A 21,257-nucleotide genomic window follows, 5' to 3' on the forward strand; every position below is an offset into this window, starting at 1 on the left:
ATTAGATCCTAGAACAAAAAAAACAATATGACAATGCCCATAACATTTTTCAAGAATTGTCATATAACATGTAGGTACTCTAAAAAGATTAGGTGTATGGAAAAGAACATTATATGTTAGGATACAATTTAAAACTAAAAATACATCCAAATCGATACCTTGAACAAAACAGGTAACATAACAAAGACCTAAAATAAATGTTCTAAATGTCCGTTATTATACCTCGTCCCACATATTCCTCACATTGAATAAAATATTTTTGTTAAATATTATGAAGAAATAATAAAAAAGCTAAATTGGCCATACAGCCTCTGAAGAAAACTTTTCTTAAGATTTTTTAAATAAATTTTTAAATAATTTTTAAAGTCTAAGATAAAGTCAAACAAACAATAATTTTGCATTTTAAATTACTTATACTGTTAACTTTTTCTATAATATAGTTTTTGTGAAATGTTGAAATGCTTTAAAAATGAATTGTTCTAAAAGATAATAATTGGTATATTATGGACATATTTCCAAAAACATTAATAATTAATAAGATATGCTTGAAGGAACAAAGCTAACTAACGCAAAGATATAAAGTCGATTCTATAGAATGTGTAATTATTATTGTTTTTGCTTATAATCCCAAGTAGCATTTTTCGGAGCCTAAAGTTTTATTAAAAGGTAACGGGTATTTATAAGAGGTTTATAAGGAACCTTAACATTTATAAGAGTGTTTAAAGTCTTATAAGAACACTATTGGTGTCAAAAGTTTTGTAACACCTCGAAAAAATTTCAAAATACTTGAAGTTTTATAATACTGCATCCAAAATGTTTTCGTTACCTTATTTATAAAACCTTTGGTGTTGGTTACTTAAGGTTTTTTTAAAAGGGTTTTATAGCGTTCTTAAAAATCTTGTTATAAAACTTTTACTCTTGGGGTTTTATAGCTTACTTCGTAAAACCCTTATAAATCCTAAGGCACCTAATAAATATTCTACAGTTACTACAAAACCTAAAGAATTTTATAAAACTTATAGGCCCAGTAGCAACTCCTTTCATGTGTAGAATAGGGGGCGCTATATTTTTAAGGTTAGGTTATGTTTTATGTTCCTGTTTTGCTTTTGTAAATCAAAGATGGAAGAAGAAAGAAAAAAACGGAAAAAAGTTAAATACAGTAGCAGTTTTTATAGAAAGTGCGTTAAAACCCGTGAAAATATTTTGGGAAGCACACCACCCACAACTACTAAAAATTATCAAAACTTAGACGTTCCTCAAGAAAATATATTGCCAAATACTTCGACTGAATCGACTGCCACTGATGATGAAGGAAGGGGCGAAGGACCTTTGGAAGAATGTATAGATATCAGGTCAAGAGATCAGATCAAAGATGGTGTTGATTTTCCATCCTCTGTGGTTTAGACAATTTTGAAGTACATTGAAGGGCTTTGTTTTAATTATTTAGATTAAAAAATTGTTTTGCAAAAGCCAAAACGCCCGAAACAAAGTGGGGTTATGGTCAATGGTCAAGTTTCTATAAATACCTTTTTGGTAACTAATAAAACTATTAAGTATCACAAAAGCACCTAAGGTTTTATTGCAAGAGCAAAATTCTCACCTAGGGAAGTGTTATAATGCCCACTTGCACCGTTTGTATAAACTTTGTTTAAAGGCTAAACAGTGATTAACTATACATATTTTATTATAGTTAATCACTGTTTAGCCTTTAAACAAAGTTTATACAAACGGTGCAAGTGGGCATAAGAGTTTTTAAGGTGTTGATGATTACTTAAAGGCCCATATAAAACTAGGGGTTTTTAAAAGGCGAAATGGCGAACATGATGTCCTTTTATAAGACGGCCATTTTATGTTTGTGTTGTTGTACTTACACAAAAAAGAAGAATATTGCATTTTAAGCAATATTAACGAAGGTTCAAGACGTATTTTTTCAAAAACATGAGGATAAGTAATGTTGCGCAGTTTATTTGAAAAAAAACAAATCATGAGACGTAATTTTAATTTTTTGGTTTTTACAAAATAAATTATATTTGAGTTCTAAACGGAGGCGCTTTAGTTTTAAGAAGGGTAAAATGTTAATATTACTCGATAAATCTTCCGTGCCAATAAAATTTAGTCCTCATAGAATTCTTACAGAGTATTTAATTTGTTATGATAATTATTATAATACGCCATTTTCATCAAAGTGAAAATCCATTGCTGTCAACTTTAAAGTACAAGCAGAATAATAATAACAAGGACTTGAAATAGAATATATTGCAAACAAACGTTGTAGAAAGAGATGAACTAAAAAGGGGCGTTTTTTATTATGGTGTTTATAAACACCGTAAAGATCAGGAAGTTTATAATGGCTATTATAAGGAATATTAAAGGTTTTAAAGCGGTAACGAAAATGTATTCCTTGCCGCTATAAAACTTATTTGTGGTTTATAAAGGTAACGACAACCTCTTAGTTACCAATAAATGGAGAGTAAAGGTCACGTTAAAGGTTTTATAAGGTACTAAAATTTGGTCACCGTTACCTTTATAAGATTCTCCATTTAAGTGCTATAGGGTAACGAAAACGTTTCGCGAATATATTCGTTATAAAACTTAAATAGTTTTTTTTTTGGTGGTCGTTCTCGGTAATATATTATAGTTCATTATTGACACTAAAAGGAATTTCGGACTTCCACTGACTTTATTTGTTTTTGGTTAACACAACGTTTCGGTCAGACAGAAGGATCACTGACAATGACGCTATCAAGTGTAGACTACCCGTTATCAAGTTTACACACTACAAAAGACAATGGAAGTCGAAATTCTTTTAGTTTTCATATTATAGTTCATATGAAGATTATTTTTTATAATATAGCAATGTATCTACAACAGACGAAGAAAAGCGTTGAAATGTATAATTTTCAATTAAATATAAAATATTTAGCTTACAAAGGAGTAACAAAATAATAATTAATAGTCATAAAATTAATGGTACTTATAAAGTTGTCCAAGGAGAGTCAGATGGTTGTCGGGCTCATCTAATACCTGTATACGACCACGAAATATTAAGTACCAGCCGGTCTACTTATCATTTTATCTATCAAGATTCGCATGTCTTAAGTTATGTAACAAGTTGGATTTTGATATCCATTACAACATAGCGTGTTCAATACCCTGTCACCAAAATTGGCGTGTTTTGGAGAATCCACGTGACACCTACTGCACCTATTTTTCAACACTCTTTAAGTAGTTAGAACACCATTATTATCGATCTTTTTTTTTAAGTTCAACAACATATATAAGTTATAAGTGAATAACTAATCAAGTACCTACATAATAGGCTATGATTCAGACTTTGCTTAAAAGACTGATCGAGGCTTGTTAAGGTGTACGCGCACTGAATCGGTACCAGTCCGGCGAAGGCGGTGACTTGACTATCGTAGATAGGTAGAGGTAGGAATCTGGCCTCTCCAGGCCGAAATGTTTTAGTGGACGCCGGCGCCGTCTATATGTACGATGGTCGCAGTCGCTTTTGCTGGTCGGTCCGATCCGATGCAGTGCGCGCGGAGCCTTATAGTTGTTCCGACTATTCTACTGTGAAGGCGCAGTAGGTGATATTCCGCGTTAACACTCCAAAATACACGCAGTGTGATAGCTGGGTTGCTACCTTTGTATGTTTGCCTCGGCTCCACAAGCATCTACAAGCAAGTGTGTGTAAACAGTCGAAGAAGCTTGTTGATATCAGATGGGTATACTACTAACGTATGTCCAAATAAAAAACGGCATCAAGCAGGCATGGAAATTGAGATTGATGACACTCCCCGTATAATTTAAATACAAAATGACAGCTATCTTCATTTAAGGACATCGAAATATTTATCTACATATGCAAAACTCTACTAAAGACTAGAGTCTTGCATAGTTCTGGGGCTTGCTGACTCTTGCCGAGGCATGGCAAGCATATAGAGGTAGCTTAAAAAAGGAAAGAAATGTGATTTGATCACATGGTTGTCGAGAAGCTAAATTTAAGTAGATATGGTATTACTCACCCATTTTAGGTACAGGAGCACCCAGCAAATTTTCTCTGCAGGGATGGTTGGCCTTAACTGCGTTTACTCTTCTGTTCTGGGCTGCTACAGGCCCCGTCGCGTTAGACAGACCCGTAGCAGCCCCTACAGGACCAGGTATCCGAGGTCCTCTAGTAGGTTCCACCGGTAGGACTCGCCGTCTTTTCTTTGGTAATTTTGCCCTAGCCTAATATAGAAAGAATGTCACTAAATTAAAAGATTAGTAGCAAGAGGATATCACCGAAAGGTCTATAAAGGGTAGGTCCGAAAGTATTCGGGAAACTTCGGCAGCATATTCTGCTGTTAAAAATAAGTAAAAAAAAATTTATGTCCTAAAATGCTTACTTTCAACGATACAGCGCAGTGTGTAGAAGTTTCATTTTAATTTCGTTTTTTTTTCCAAATAATTTCTGAATTATAGTCGACATTTGGATAAAAATTGGTGTCTGGGTGTTTTTTGATTTGAAAAATTTTATTTCGATGTCAATATGATACCTACTTGTAGGGGCGTGACCTACATGTGTTTTAACTGTTTTGAAGAGTAATAACTTTTCGTCCCTATCGGTATAAAACTACCGAGTAAAAAAATATACATTTACGTAATTTTTATATGTAAAAAATGTCTCTTAGTAAAACTCACTACAAGCAACCGTTCTCAAGATAATTGCAATAGAAATAGTCTATACTATATGTCATTATTGACAAAAAATAAACATATTATGTTGAGTAGATAGCTATTTGCCTGAAATGATAAATTTGAGAACTTTTTATTTATTTAAATTAACCATAATTTTTTCTTTGAAAAAAAAACATTTATTGATTATTTCAGTGTAATAACTATTTAGTCAACATGATGACAAGTATTGATAATTTGGATTCCAAATATCTCGGTCAATAGGTACTTATAACGGATTTTTACCGGTACATTCAGGCTGAGAGCGTCGAGCGTCGCGTCGCGTTTGCCTCTTTGAACTCGAACCCCGACTCTCAGCGGACGCTAGCGCAACGCCAAACGCGACGCTGTCTGCCTGAACGGTCTAATTTAAGTTAAGTGAATTGATTCCATTTCGACACGCGGACGCGACGCAAACGCGACGCTCGACGCTCTCAGCGTGAATGTACCTTTATTTAAAAAAATGTCGTAAATGTATATTTGTTTACTCAGTAGTTTTATACCGGTACGAACAAAAAGTTATTATTACGTTAATAATCGCACTAATTTTCATCCAAATATCGACGTTAGTTCAGAACTTATCTGGGAAAAATCGAAATAAAAATAAAACTTCTTCCTGTATAACTAAGCATTTTAGGACATCTTGTTTTTATTTACAGAATATGATGTTGAAGTTTCCCGAATACAATTCGGATTACCTTTTATAGTGCTGTTATTTTAACTATGAACATATAGTTTACGACGCAGTGCTATTCTGCTATTTACACTTTTAAAATGGAAGAGTCAATGCACTGGATTATAAATGTTGGCATAAAACAAAAATTAAATTAACAAAGACTAAATCGATATAAAATACAATCATTAATTTCACCAGCATTATCTAAAACATTGAATTCATATAATAACAAAACCATTTCAAAATATCGATATGTTTTTAGAAATATGAATAAGTATTACAAATAGATAGAATTTCTTACTATGTCTCTCTGTTTATTGATTTAAAACCAAAAGCACTTTTTAATTAAATTTTAAAAATAATAACATATTTTTCAAACCACACGTTATAATATTGTATTAAAAACTTATTAGGCCATGAATGAATGCAAAACAATTAGGCCTTGATAAAATAATATAATGTATAGTAGAGGTTACAATAATGTCTCTATCTTTTGGAATTCAAAATAATTCAAAATTCAAAAAAATTGGAATCTGGTACCCTTTTACAAAAAAATCTTCTCTTTTAGTCTTTATGTTTCAAATTAGTCAAAGAATTAGTTAAATTTAGTTTTTGGTGTTCAAAAACAACATGGTATCAAGTTATATTAAAAATGACCATCTATGATATTTTCTATATAATTTTCATACAAAATGGTATATCTCTATCTAATTATAATGTATTTTTAACTCTGTTAAAATCTGTTTTTCTGCACTAAAATTATGCAGGATCCGGCACTAGTGCGTCGGGTATCTGTAGCTCCCATAATAAAAATATAGGAATTTTATTTATAGGGAAATTAAAATAACTTTCGTTGCACATCATAATACGACCACCAGCAAACTCCATAAGACGACGCATGGTGTGATGACGTGCAACGAAAGTTTTTCCAATTTCCCTTTAAGTGCAAACCACGTATGTATAAGGATGTATTTCAGGAAATTGATATTTCAGCTCTATAAGATAATTATTAATTTAAAAAATAATAATAATTTAATGTAAAAATAGGTATGTTTTTTGGATTCCCTGAAAAATCGTATCAAAAATGATACTGTGACCCTTGATATGTAATATTATACCACAAATATCCGAAAAGCCGTTAAAAATTCTGAAATACTTTAAACAGAAAAAGTGTTCATTTTTTTATTCTCCATCTAATAAAAAATATTATACAGGGTATTCCATTGAAAAAAAACGAAGAAAAACTATTTTATATTTTAAAAAGTTTGGCATATAATTTTGAACACCCTGTATGGTTAAAGATTACGATATTTGTAAAAAAATAAGTACAGATCCACTACAGTAAATACCTAATATAGTTTTTATTTCAGAACATTTCTTTATTTTAAATCATTTTTTGAAAAGAGCCTGAATTTTTTTTTACTTATTTATTAATATTTTTAAAACTCTCAAAACATATTTATTAATACCTAGTGGCATTGTAGCACAACTTGCAGTTCGACTTTGTCGTATCGTACGGAAGTACAGTATGCAAAAAATCAGTAGTACAACGCAGTAGTAGATACGATAGGTTTGATAGTTTGTGTGAACGCACTTCTTGTTGAAACGAAATCTAAACGTTTTTTGTGGCAAATTAAGTACAATACAGTTCATAAAAATTGAAAATAAAAAGTTTTGGACAGAATTTATAAAAATATATCGTTTCCATTCATGGGTGTGTGGAATGTAAAAATTAAGAATAATTAAACAGAAATTAAAGAAGTGCATGTTATGAGAATCTATTGGAAAAATTAAAATAAAAAAAGCAGATGCTCCTTTGGAATATTTAATTACAATTTTTGGGAGAGTTTTTCATCTTCGACTAAAAAACTACCACAATTGCAGCTATTGTCCTTTTTGACTAACACAAAGCCATGGCGAACAAGAAAAAAATCAACTGGGAAGCGATTTATTATACGACAGACATTAAACTAGTACTTTATAACGGCCTACACACGTAACGATTTATCGTACTGCATGTAGTACGATATCTATCGAAACTGCCGCATTAACGATAAATCGTAGCGTGTGTAGGGAAATTGGATGGTTTGCAGTATGCAGTCATCAAATCGTTTGCAGTACGGAGCTTCCGTAAAATATCGTATCAACGGGTCGTGTTTGGGGTGGGGTTTGAACGCAAATCTGAACGTGTGGAGTGTATTCCCTGCCGCAGCGCGCAATTTGATTACAAACTAAATCCATCAAACACGTAAAGGCATCAGAATCCATTCTTAAATAGTTTTTAAAATCAAGAGGTTCTCCTTTTTCCAGCACTTTTACCAACCTCATATGTGAATATTTCTTTCTCTCCAGCAACCACTTTTTTGCCATTTTCGCTTTTTGATTTCTTTTTGTTCATCATCTTCAGCTAGCACCAATACCGCAGCTACAAGCACGGCAGCTTTCTTCTTTGAAATTCTTGACATAACGGTAGCCCTTCTCGACGAAAAGTGAATAATCTGAACTGCGGCAGTACAATGTGTTACATCGTGTGTACAAAAAATGGCTGATCTGCAGTTCAACGTGCAGTACGATAAATCGTTACGTGTGTAGGCCGTTTAAGTTTGTGGACAACAGCGCATCCGATCTGTCGTTCAAACGGTCGCATCAAATTTGTGTTGTACAACCTGCAGTACGATAAATTGTATAATGTGTGGCCCGTTTAAGGATTATGTAAAGTGATCAAAAAGGAAGCGAAAAATGAAATAATATACAGGGTGTTCCATTTTAAAAAAATCATCCTTATCCACTCACACTTTTTTGAGCCATCCTATAGATTTAAAAAAAATATTTTCCTGAAATACATCCTAATATGTGCTTTAGGTCTGCACTTATACAAAATTCCTAACTTTTTTATTATAGGAGCTATAGATGCCGGACGCACTATTGCCGGACCCTGTACACTAAACATCAAACTACATATAACTAAAATATATATTTTCAAATATAATACTGACTGACCTGTGTGTGACTGTAATACATGGCAAAATTTGAAACTATGACTGGCACTGGCAAAGCGATCGTAAGTACACCAGCCAGAGCACACAGTGCACCTACAAACATACCAATGTAGGTTTTAGGCACCATATCGCCATAGCCTACTGTGGTCATCGTTACTAGGGCCCACCATAATCCCAGTGGTATACTTTTGAAGTCGTTATTTGGATTCGTTTGGATACGCTCAGCGTAGTATACCAAACTCGCAAATATAACTATACCCAAAACTAAGAAAAACACCAACAATGTAAGTTCTTTCGCTGATGCTCTGAACGTTTGGATAAGGATCTTCAATCCCGACGAGTGTCTTGTAAGTTTGAATAGCCTCATGATACGGATAATGGAGAAAAATTCCATTATGTCAGCGTTCTCCAAGTGGGAGGCAAATCTTTGGAGCATCAAGTCGATGTAGAAGCTCACTGTGGCTATGTAGTCGATGATATTGACCGAAGATTGAATAAATTCGCATTTATTTGGACTGGCGATGAACCTGAAAATTTATTTTGATATTAAATATCTGTCACTTTCAAAAATATCTATATCTAATAAGCATTACTAACTAATGAATTTAAAATAAGTTGAAATTAGTTATGAAATTTTGGTATACTTTATTTTATATTTTTCAGTGCGCAATTTATTAAAAGTGTTTTTTCGCATTGTTTATATCAAACATAGGGGCAAAAATTTAAAAAAGAGAGTAATATGATACCATGTAATAAATGTTATAATATTTATAAACAGTCCAGAAATTATACGGAATTATAGAGTCTTCCTTGATTTTAACATATTTCTTTTTTGTAACCTTTTAGGACAAAAGTAATGCATTAAGAAAGTTAAAAATAAAAAGCCAAAATTGCATGGTAATCGTAACTGTCACAAAAATATTGTTAATAGGATTAAATGTTGCAAATGGAAAAAAGAAAACTCGCTCCTATTGATTTTACAGCGAAGTCGTAAATAGGTTTTTAAAGGTCTAGGTATGTTGAAAACACATGCCAAATTTGGAGATGCCGTTTATAACTAATTGAAGAGAAACTGATTAAAGACATTAAAAAGTGTGGGGATCGTGCCCTCTAGCATATGCCACTGGTTCTTCCTCATCTATAATTAAAATGTTGCCTATTTAGTTCATAGAAACGGCATTCTGATTAGAGATTTATATATGTATAATAGCTCTAAAAGCCTAAAAGGCTCATGGCTTGATTGCTTATCTTTCTGCATTTGTCTATGTCTGTCGCCTTTATTCTCCACCCATCCACTCTTATCCTTCTCAAGTTCTATTCTACATACTTTTTTCATCTGATTCTCGATCTACCCCTCCTTCTCTTTCCACCTATTTCACATTTTATTACCATACTAGGAATCTTGAAAGAATGCTTCAGCCATTCTTTCAATGTGTCCCAGCCATCTCAGTCTTTGTGCTCTTGCTACTCCCGTTATACTCGGTGCCCGATATAGTTGCTTTAATTCTTCATTTGTTCTTCTGGTCCATATGTTGTCTATCTTCTTTCCTCCAAAAATCTTCCTCATTGTTTTTCTTTCCCAAATCTCTAGCCTCGAACTTTCCGTTGCATTGAACGTCCACGTTTCACATGCCTACAGCACTTCTTATTATTGTTTGGTACATTTTGATTTTTGAACTTCAAGAAATGTTCGTACTCTTAATAATTTTCTGTAATGCGCTGACACATCTATTTCCTGCCAATTATTCTTGCCATAATTTCTTGAGTTACATTTGGATTCCTTAGAATTTTAGAATTTAGAATGAGTGGGAGGGGGGTTAATCACTTTGACCTTACAGATCCATTGTGTCCCCCTTTCTTGAATCATAACTCATCATACAGACCCAGGGCTTTGACAAAAGCCAGTATCTGGGACGGTTTTATAGAGGGTAGTTCTCCATCTCCAATATCAGTCGTACCAAAATTCATGGCACGAATGGTTGTCGTCTCGGCGCACTCAGTGATGAGGTGTACTGGTGTTTCCCCATCTTCCCCACAGAATCTGAATTCGCCGTTTCTTCTTAGTTTCAATCTACTGAGGTGTTCATTGAGGAGACAGTGTCCTGTTAAAAACCCCGTGACAATCCGAAGATTGTTCTTACTCAGACCTAGGAAGATCTGTGATTTTTATTGATCATAAGCCCTCAGAAACTTCTTCGAGTGTCCTAGACCATTGCAAGATTTCCATTCCAGGTTGCGGATGGAATCTTCCAAGTTCTTGAGTTCCTCCTTGAGTTGGTTACCACTTGGAAAGCAGAACGGTTCTGGTCCAGTTAGTGGAGTGTTCGCTCCTTTTCTACCTAGATTATTTGCTTTTTCATTGCCTTTTATCCCTTGGTGAGCAGGCACCCAGTGTAGGAGGACTTTGTTTTCTTTGCCTAATTTATTCAGCTTCTCTATGTATTCTTTGACCAATTTCGAATTGATTGAGACTGAGTTGATCGCCTTTAACGCTGCTTGACTATCAGATAAGATGGCTATTTCTTGTTTCCGATAGTTCCTATCTAAGATAAGTTGTACGCATCTCTCTATAGCGTAGATTTCTGTCTGTAGGATACTAGGGTAAGTGCCCATTGGTTCGGAGTAATTAGCTCTCGGCCCAAACACTCCGATCCCTGTTCCCGTATTGGTTTTGGAAGCATCAGTTTACCAAGTTATGGTATGGTCTTTTAACTGCTGGGCAAGCGTTTCGCTCTTCCAATCCTTCTTATTGCTCAATACTACATTGACATGTTTGTCAAAGTTGTACGTTCTTGGCATATCGTCCACTGGGAGTTGCAGGAGTGGTATTTCCTTTTTGAGGGTGTTCCAAGCCCCTGATCTGACAATTCACCCAGTACTAATTCCGTTAGTGACCATTCTAATCATTGTCGCATTGGCATATCTACCAATGACAATGTGCAGTGGTGTTAGATCTAGAATGACCTCCATTGCTGCTGTTGGACAGGTTCTCATGGCTCCTGTGATGCAAACACATGCTAGTCTCTGGACTTTGCATAGGTTTAATCTTGCCGTCCGTTGCTCTAGTTTTGTGTACCAGGCAACTGCTCCATAAGTAATCATGGGTCTTACTATCATGGTATACATCCAGCGCAAAATGTTAGGGGAGCAGCCCCATCTATTTCCGGCCAGTCTTCTGCATATCATGAGAGCCTTTATGGCTTTGCTGGTAGTGTTCTTAATATGCCTGTTCCACAGGAGTTTACTGTCCAGGGTTATTCCCAGGTATTTAACTTCCTGTGTTGGCAGTATTTCCTTTCCATCGTGTTTTGGATTCCTTAGAAATACGGCTCCTAGATATATGAATTTATCTCTTTCCTCAAACTAGTATCGTTTACCTCTCTAACAATTATTCAATTGTAGACATCTTCCCTTCTCAAAAGGTCTATCTGACCACTCCATAAATTTTGCTTCCTTCTCATTAAAGACTAAGCCTACTTTTTGCCCTTGATTTTTTAGTCTTTTGGTCACCGATATCAGCTCCTCCCGATCTCTTGCTAAGATAACTAAATCATCGGCAAAGGCTAATCATCATTAGTGTCTTTTTGTATACAGAAGGCCCTCTCTGTTGATTCCCGCGTCTTTTATAACTTTTTCTAATACTACACTAAACAGTAGTGGAGATAGTGGATCCCCCTGTCTTAATCCGTCCCTGATTATAATTTTTTCCGTTGTTTTCTTGTTTACTTTGACTTCATTTACTGTCTCTTGGTGTGTCAATTTTATCATCTTGGTCAGTTTTTTGCTAACCCCTAATTCTGTTAATGCTCTAAACACCTCCGTCATTTTAACTTTGTCATATGCCTGCTAAAAGTCGATACATAGGAGCATTTTCTGTTTTCCGTAATCATAACTCTCCGCTTGTATTTCTCTAAGGGTATTACAGATTACCCCTGTATAATACAATTTCGGTTAAATATGAAACTAAAACTAATTCAGTTTATATATTTATTTAAATTATGTTGATTTTTTAAATGTTTAATAAAACAAAACGCGGTAACTCTATTTATGCGATGATTTAATTCAAAATTATCTCGACTTAGATTCAAACTGAACAGGTGTCAATGGAAAACCAGGTAAATGCCAACATACCCTTAAGTTGTCAACTTATAATTTTGTCAATATCAAATTCTATTTTATAAACCTTAGGCTTCTGTCTAATTTGAGGTTTTAAATTGCAAAAATGCATATCGGCAATGCATATCGGCAAATGCAACACTAACCCTAGGTACTGTAACGAAGCAGCGTAGACAGGACTGATTGCAATGAAACAAATTTGATTGAATGCAACAAATTGCATTCTGCATTGAACGCACATCATAAGTTGGCAAATTAAGGGATGTTGACATTTGCCTGGTTTTGCATTGTTACCTGTTCAATTTTAATTTAAAAATTAATGCAGCTTTTCTTAAATTAGTTAAAAAACGGCTTGTCTAAAACTTTTCAAATTTAACATTTGTTTAGCATATGCAGACCTTTAATAGACCTATTTACAACTTCACTGTAAAATCAATACGGGATCCAATATTTGAACACAGACAGCGTATGAATTTTTTTTATAATACGTATTAATAAAAAACTGACTATCTTTTCTAAGTGCGTGTTCCACCTCATAAACAGAGGACAAAAGAAATACCTACCCTTGTACATCAAACAGGTTCACTGTTACTGTTAAGCTTAAAAACGTTTAACAATTATCAAAAACTTCCAATACACGAACTCACTCGTTTAGCCCGGTTCAAATTGCATTACGGATTTAGCAATTATATTCCTTGTTTAATTTACTGTGCCTTTGAAGTTCATGGATATCCTTTTTCTACACGAGTTCTATCTATGTTTGATACTAATGGAATACTTTTGTAGGTATATGTAGTAGCATACAGTTAATAAATTGAACAATGAAAAATAAAATATCACGAAATATTGTCATCAAAAGTTAAGCTCATTATATCACATATTATAGCAATTAAAAATCTATAATTTTCCTCTCGTATAGCACAAACATTTAATGAATACATAAATAATAAAAAAAACATTGGAATAGACTTACCTAATAAGAATTTCAAAGGTAAACCAGGCATTACAGATACATTCAATGTAAAAGAAGGCAATGTGCGCATCTGTATCTTCTTTGTCTATCGCGAAGGCAGTATTGTTCCCTCGTAGTACAATCACCGGTACTTTCATATCTGGATGTGTTTTAAGGCAAAATGAAAGTATCGAGACGCAAATAAAAAACACCGACAGCACTCCAATTACCTAAAATAAAAGCAATCATGACAGAAATATACAAAAAATAGTGTAGAGCATGTAAATGCAAGTTTTCACTAAAAAATGTAATTATTTTTTTATCATCCTGAACCAGAAAGAATGTTTATCAGCCTGAACCAGAACTAGAAATAGATTTATAACGCAAAACTGCCAGGGAATCAAGAATAGACCGATTGAATAAAGAGCATTTACGAGAAATCATGGAGAAATAAAGAACAACACTTGAATATTTGACTACAGTTCATGCCAAATAAACCTTTAGTCACGTGATTACGCTTGACCGGCGCAGCGTTGTCCACTTTTATATATTTTCTTTTAATCAAAATATTTTAGGAAACATATCATAAACTATGTGCCATTTTCCTAAAGCTTGATTTTCATGCATCCGTTGTCCGACGATACGTTGATACGATATTAATATCATTGGTTGTATTTAAAGGCTTCGATTGGTTAACCGTTTCTAACCAACCGAAGTCTTTAAATTCAACCAATAAAATTAATATCGTATCATCGTATCGTCGGACAACGGATGCATGAAAATCAAGCTTAAGACTCAACTAACGAAGTTCAAACCTACAATCGAACGCAGCACCTTAACAGGCAGAATTTTAACAGCTAAAAGTTGACAATTTAAAATTAAAAGTTCATAACAGCTAGAATCTTCTGATTTGAATATGTTCAATAAAGATATCCAAAATATTGTCAGAAATTTATGATAACGGAGATTGCTTTAATATAAAGTGCAGAAGAAAGAGAAAATAGACAAGAATATGAATGAAGGAAACGACGGATCGAAATGGATGAACGAAATTAAAGAAGGAACAAAAGGTATGTATAAAATAAATGTACTTCCGGAAATACCGCAACTTGACAGCAACTTTCTTATTTTAAATGGGTGCCCCCATTTTTTATTGCATAAGTACTTAAATTCTCTGTAAAATTTTATGAATTTTGATATTAAACACTCTAAATCTAACACTGACCGTTTTTGAGAAAAAAACGAACAAAAAAAACTGCCTGTCAAAAATATGTGTATAGCCTAAACGTCATATTTAGTAATTACCACAGCCACTGTGCCATAAAGAGAAAACATGTGGCTATCTATTTCAAAAATTAAATTGTTCGAATTTCATAGAGTAATGGCGGCAGCTGTAATAGAATTGGGCGTTTAAAAAATTATCAAAAATCATTTTTTTCCAATGGAACCCCACTTTTTTTATTGCACTAGTAAAAAGGTTTTTCAATTAGTTACTTTTTGACTATACATGTTCATATACCCAAAATAAATTGTTTTTAAGTTATTTAAGATTTAGGCTGCATTCCGTTGCAAAACCAGGCGAACCAGACCGGTAAACTACGGTAAAGAGCGGTTCCTGAAAAAAATCGGTTTGATACGGAACGGTTTTGGTAAAATACTGGAAACGTCAAATGTTGACGTTTTCTAAATTTCAATACCTCTATTATATAATTTATCTTTTATGCATTTTTAATGTACCTATTCTCTGTTTTTACTTTTGCTTCTTCTTTTCAATGGAGTTTGGTTTGGTTTGGTTTGGATATAATATTGAAAAGTACTTTATTAATAAACTGTTAAACTCATTAGACAGCTCAAGGAAAGATTTGCAGGTCCAATATTAAAACAGATCAATAATAAATAAACAGATTTGTTTATTTATTATTGTTGTTATTTATTATTAAATCAATATTTATATTTTTATAGCTTACAAAACATTCACGATTACTTGTTGTCTTCTTTTTCATGTTTTCTTTAAATGTTCCTGACTTTAAGAAACAATGGCTGCATGATAAGTTTAAATGGTCCTAAAAAGTCATTCTATTTAGTTAATGAAATTAATTTACCTTTACTGCCTACCTCCATTGTTTTTGGATGTAAATACAAAATATTATAACAAATTTCAGATATTAAATGAGAATTTCACTCGAACTTCCAATATATTTGCTTGATTTCTGTCACATAATTGATTGACAAACAAAACCAGAAAAACCAGCCTTGTCGCGCTGGCAGTTTGGTGACAGTTATAACCAAAGAATATACCATAGATAAAAGAAAATAATTTTCTATTAAGATAGATATGAAACTTAATAGTAAAATTTTGGGTCAAAACGCCCCTCCGTGTTCTTAGTAGAGACTACGTTTAACCCAGCGCCTTCGCCTTTTCTGCTGTAAATATTTTTTATGTTTATATTTGATTTCAAAGGATTTAGTTTTAAAGTTACACTGATATATTAATATATCAGAGTAACTTTAATAAAACATAAGAATATATATATTTTACAGTTTATTAAATATAAATTTTGACTACAAGGTAGAAAGTAAATCACAATATTTGATAAAACTTATAAGTATACCATTTTTACAGTTAATAAACAATAAAACTATTTCTGACTATGATATTTAAAATTTAGATAGATAGGATATTAAAAAACATACCGGTATTTGCCGACGCAGTTTGGGCCTGCGTCGGCAAATACCGGTATGTTTTTTAATATCCTATCTATCTAAATTTTAAATATCATAGTCAGAAATAGTTTTATTGTTTATTAACTGTAAAAATGGTATACTTATAAGAATCAATAAAAACCAAAGCTTTTCCTGCGAAAATCGGGCTTTTTTCACAGAAAAGGTATTTTTTGATTTATCAACAATCATTGTCAAGTTGACAATATACACGGTGTTTTCTAATTAGTCTAAAAAATTGTGTTCAAATGTCATATAAAAATAGCGGTATCTGTCATGAAATTGAGCGATTAAAAAACTATCATAAAACATTTTTTTCAAATGGAAACCCACTTTTTTTATTTCACTAATGAAAAGGTTTTTCAGTTCGTTACTTTTTAACTATACTTATTCCTATACCTAAAATAAATTTGAAAACGATTAATTATTAAATTATTTCAGATTTAATTTGAAAACGTATATTTTTTTCTTGATTTTATCTAGCTTCCTATGATATTAACTGTCAAACGGTCAGACAATTTATTTCCATCTGTCAGAAAACGAATTATTTGAATTTCATATATTATAAGTACTGCCTGCTTAAGACTGTTTAAAAAGTGTATTGTTAAAAATATATCTCGTATTTTCGCTCTCTAGTGATATATAATAGTTCATGTTATTAATAATATTCCGTATGATGGAAAAAAAGCAGCGCAAAGTTGGTTCGGAAATGATGCTGCTTTTTGAACAAAGCGTCACAATATGACATGGCCAGATCTATTGTTTTACATCACTTGACGTTTAAAGTCATAGATCAAAACTAAGGGTATATTCCGTTGCTTACCTTGGTTATGGTTTTATGTTCCGTTTCTATGGGTTTTTTGAAAGTTTTCTTATCACATAACACGGTTCCTGAAAAATTCGGTTATAACCAGGGGCGGGAAAGTGAAATAGCAAAAGCGGTTCCACCGTTTCCACGGAAATCTCAAATGAAATAGTTCCAGCTCTAGCCACTAGGTGGTAGTGCAATTAATTTTTAGGTTAAGAAGTTGCTACTAGTTATTGCCAGATGGCGTTAAATCAGAATTTTTTTGTAGTTTCCATAGTTTCCAACGGCCATTGTCATATTATTGTCAAATTCTCAAAAAATATTGTCGTTGTCATAGCAACAATCATAATATTATCAAATAAATGATTATCAAAATGTTTTTCAAACTATAATTTGTTATATGTGTTTTAATTAGACAATTCCTTTTGTTTGTGGCCCTAAAAATATAATGTAAGTCTTTTATTTTTGCTTTCATTTAAGTACCTATTTATTATATTTACTCCATTTACAAAACTTTGGACGTATTACGTTGGTCTTGTTTTATTATAATAAACGATGTTTAAATATTTGACTTATAAATGAAAACTTTAAATAATAAATAATATTTCACATGTTTGGCTTTAATTTTATTTAATAACCGTATAAATTATACTGTTAGATCTTATATTTTACACATCACAACGATACTTGTTATTAGTATTGTTGAATTTGTGTAAAAAAATAAGATTTAATAATCAAATTTAATTATTTTAGAGTAAAATTCAATAAATAAGCTCATTTAAAAAGCCCGCGCTTCGACCCATTTAAAACAAGCCCTACTCAATAGATGGCGCCACTTCTGTAGGACCATTTTTGAGTATGGTAGAGTCCATTCTTTTTCTAGCTAGGTATATTCCATTGCCTGGAAACTTATATGGTGAAATTTTGATAAAATAATTTAGTACTCACTAAAAACACGGTACGTCGCTAGTGGTAGGCAAAATAATTTTTAGAGGTTACTAGTTTATTTGGCTGCCTGTGATATGCATATACAGGGTGTTTTCTAATTAATCGGAAAAATAAAAAATGGTTAGAAAACGGCTTAAGGCGGGCTCTTAATAAGTATATTTATTTTTTTCTCGGCAACCGTTTGATGAACAAGAAAAACTCAAAAGATCAATTTTGTTGAAAAAGAATGGCCAGTCAAGAAAAAAATATATTTTCTTTAAAAAAGCAGTAGTGTACCATTTATTTTAAGCAAAATATCGATTTTTTTTAAATTTTTAACACCCTGTAGATCAGAAAGGAAGTACTTTAGACCTAATGGTTATATAAAAATTGTTTTAAGAACACATGAGGAATCACACCACAATTTTTTAGACTAATTAGAAAACACCGTGTATATTGTCAACTTGACAATGATTGTTGATAAATCAAAAAATACCTTTTCTGTGAAAAAAGCCCGATTTTCGCAGGAAAAGCTTTGGTTTTTATTGATTCTTATAAGTATACCATTTTTACAGTTAATAAACAATAAAACTATTTCTGACTATGATATTTAAAATTTAGATAGATAGGATATTAAAAAACATACCGGTATTTGCCGACGCAGGCCCAAACTGCGTTTAGGGCCACAAACAAAAGGAATTGTCTAATTAAAACACATATAACAAATTATAGTTTGAAAAACATTTTGATAATCATTTATTTGATAATATTATGATTGGTGCTATGACAAGGACAATATTTTTTGAGAATTTGACAATAATATGACAATGGCCGTTGGAAACTATGGAAACTACAAAAAAATTCTGATTTAACGCCATCTGGCAATAACTAGTAGCAACTTCTTAACCTAAAAATTAATTGCACTACCACCTAGTGGCTAGAGCTGGAACTATTTCATTTGAGATTTCCGTGGAAACGGTGGAACCGCTTTTGCTATTTCACTTTCCCGCCCCTGGTTATAACCGAATTTTTCAGGAACCGTGTTATGTGATAAGAAAACTTTCAAAAAACCCATAGAAACGGAACATAAAACCATAACCAAGGTAAGCAACGGAATATACCCTTAGTTTTGATCTATGACTTTAAACGTCAAGTGATGTAAAACAATAGATCTGGCCATGTCATATTGTGACGCTTTGTTCAAAAAGCAGCATCATTTCCGAACCAACTTTGCGCTGCTTTTTTTCCATCATACGGAATATTATTAATAACATGAACTATTATATATCACTAGAGAGCGAAAATACGAGATATATTTTTAACAATACACTTTTTAAACAGTCTTAAGCAGGCAGTACTTATAATATATGAAATTCAAATAATTCGTTTTCTGACAGATGGAAATAAATTGTCTGACCGTTTGACAGTTAATATCATAGGAAGCTAGATAAAATCAAGAAAAAAATATACGTTTTCAATTAAATCTGAAATAATTTAATAATTAATCGTTTTCAAATTTATTTTAGGTATAGGAATAAGTATAGTTAAAAAGTAACGAACTGAAAAACCTTTTCATTAGTGAAATAAAAAAAGTGGGTTTCCATTTGAAAAAAATGTTTTATGATAGTTTTTTAATCGCTCAATTTCATGACAGATACCGCTATTTTTATATGACATTTGAACAATTTCATTTTTAAAATAGATAGCCACATGTCTTCTCTTTATGTCACAGTGGCTGTGGTAATCACTAAATTTGACTTTTAGGCTATACAAATTATTTTGACAGGTTTTTTTTTCGTCCAGAAAATTTAAATATATTTTTCTCAAAAACGGTTAATGTTAGGTATAGAGTGTTTGACATCAATATTCACAGAATTTTACAGAGAATTTAAGCATGTAATAAAAAATGGGGGCACCCGTTTAAAATACGAGAGTTACGGTCAACTTGCGGTATTTCCGGAAGTGCCGCCATATTGAAAATATTTGTAATCGATAGATCTCTTGGTGAAGCGGTAGCAGCGGAATGAATGGCACAAAAAAAACCTTTGAGTATTTATACTTGTATGTGTATGGATTACAACCATTAATTTATTCCTCTAATTTTGAGGTTCATAATGAAGATTAAAGCCCCAAATTGCTTATAATCTTAGTCCATATTCTAAAAGAGCCTAACGTCCTGAACAAAATTGTTAAATGTATTAACACCAATATATTCATGAAAGTATATTTGAATTGAAAATATAATTATTCATTGTTGTTAAAGTTATCTTGTTCTAATTGACGTATTTCGGAATTTATAATGTTCTTTCTAAAGCATAACAACCGTAAAGACTACGTTCGTCAGTAAAACTTTGCCCGTTAACTTCGAAGAATAAATAAAAAAGCACTAACTGAGATTCAGGTTGAAAGTTTAGCGAATCGACGGAAAGTTCAGTTTCTAAAAATGCAAAATCGCACATCGGCGTTACATGTTTCATGCAGCTTAAAAAGCATATAAAAAAAACTCCAATTATATAAAAAAAAATCGACACCACATACGACACGGAGTATTATTTATAGCTAAACGATTGGATTTTTGCAAATTGTAAGTTTTAGGTTTGTTGAAGGACTATTAGAGATATAATTTAAAAATATTTTTACAAGATACAGAGTGTCCCAAATAAACAAAAAATATCAAAGTTGTATTTTTTTGGAACACCCTGTATATTATTACATTTCTAGTTTCTACTATTAAAATAAAGGTACATTTGATTAAGGTTTAGCGTATTTTAATCTTACCGTTTTTGAAATATTTAGGTTTTTATCAAAAATACAGTAATAATTTTAATGCTTCATTTCTCTAGGCATATTTAATTTTTTAAAACCAAATATTGTACTGAAGTATATCTATTTACTAAATTTTGTGTTGTAATAATACAAATTATACTACCTTATACAGAGTGTCTAAAAATTTATTTTATATAATTAGTAGCTTTAAACGGAAATAACTTGTTTAATTTAAATGAAACACCCTATATATTTTATGAGAATCAGATGCACAATTTAATTGTCTATCAAATTGTATGATACCATTTTTTACATATCTCTTCAAATTTTCGTAGAAAATACATTTTCTAATAATTTAGACCTCATTTATCAATATACCCATGGAATATTGACATTTTAGATTATTATTTGTAAAGATATAACATATTTTTAAAGGATACAGATACTAATATTGTCGATATAGTTCATTTAATTCATCAAATATTTGTTAAAGAGGGCCATTAATACTATTCAAGTATTCAAACTACATTAATTGACTCTTTGCATTGATTAATAATTGCTCTAAATACTAAA

The 21,257-nt window shown here is 32.2% G+C and overlaps 1 protein-coding gene across 1 annotated transcript in view; it reads right to left on the bottom strand.

Annotated features, from left to right (window-relative positions):
* LOC115874315 (potassium voltage-gated channel protein Shaw) overlaps positions 1-21,257 on the bottom strand; it is a 98,354-nt gene that overhangs the window by 25,799 nt on the left and 51,298 nt on the right. The window contains exons 4-6 of the mRNA XM_030889421.1: positions 13,484-13,692; positions 8,396-8,921; positions 4,029-4,233 (exon numbers count right to left, since the gene is read on the bottom strand). Coding sequence (XP_030745281.1) covers positions 4,029-4,233; positions 8,396-8,921; positions 13,484-13,692 — 940 coding nt within the window. The remainder of the gene's footprint in view (positions 1-4,028; positions 4,234-8,395; positions 8,922-13,483; positions 13,693-21,257) is intronic.

Source organism: Sitophilus oryzae, unplaced genomic scaffold (genome assembly GCF_002938485.1).
Source record: "Sitophilus oryzae breed Bouriz unplaced genomic scaffold, Soryzae_2.0 scaffold_1274_pilon_pilon, whole genome shotgun sequence".
NCBI classification, from domain to species: Eukaryota; Metazoa; Arthropoda; class Insecta; order Coleoptera; family Curculionidae; genus Sitophilus; species Sitophilus oryzae.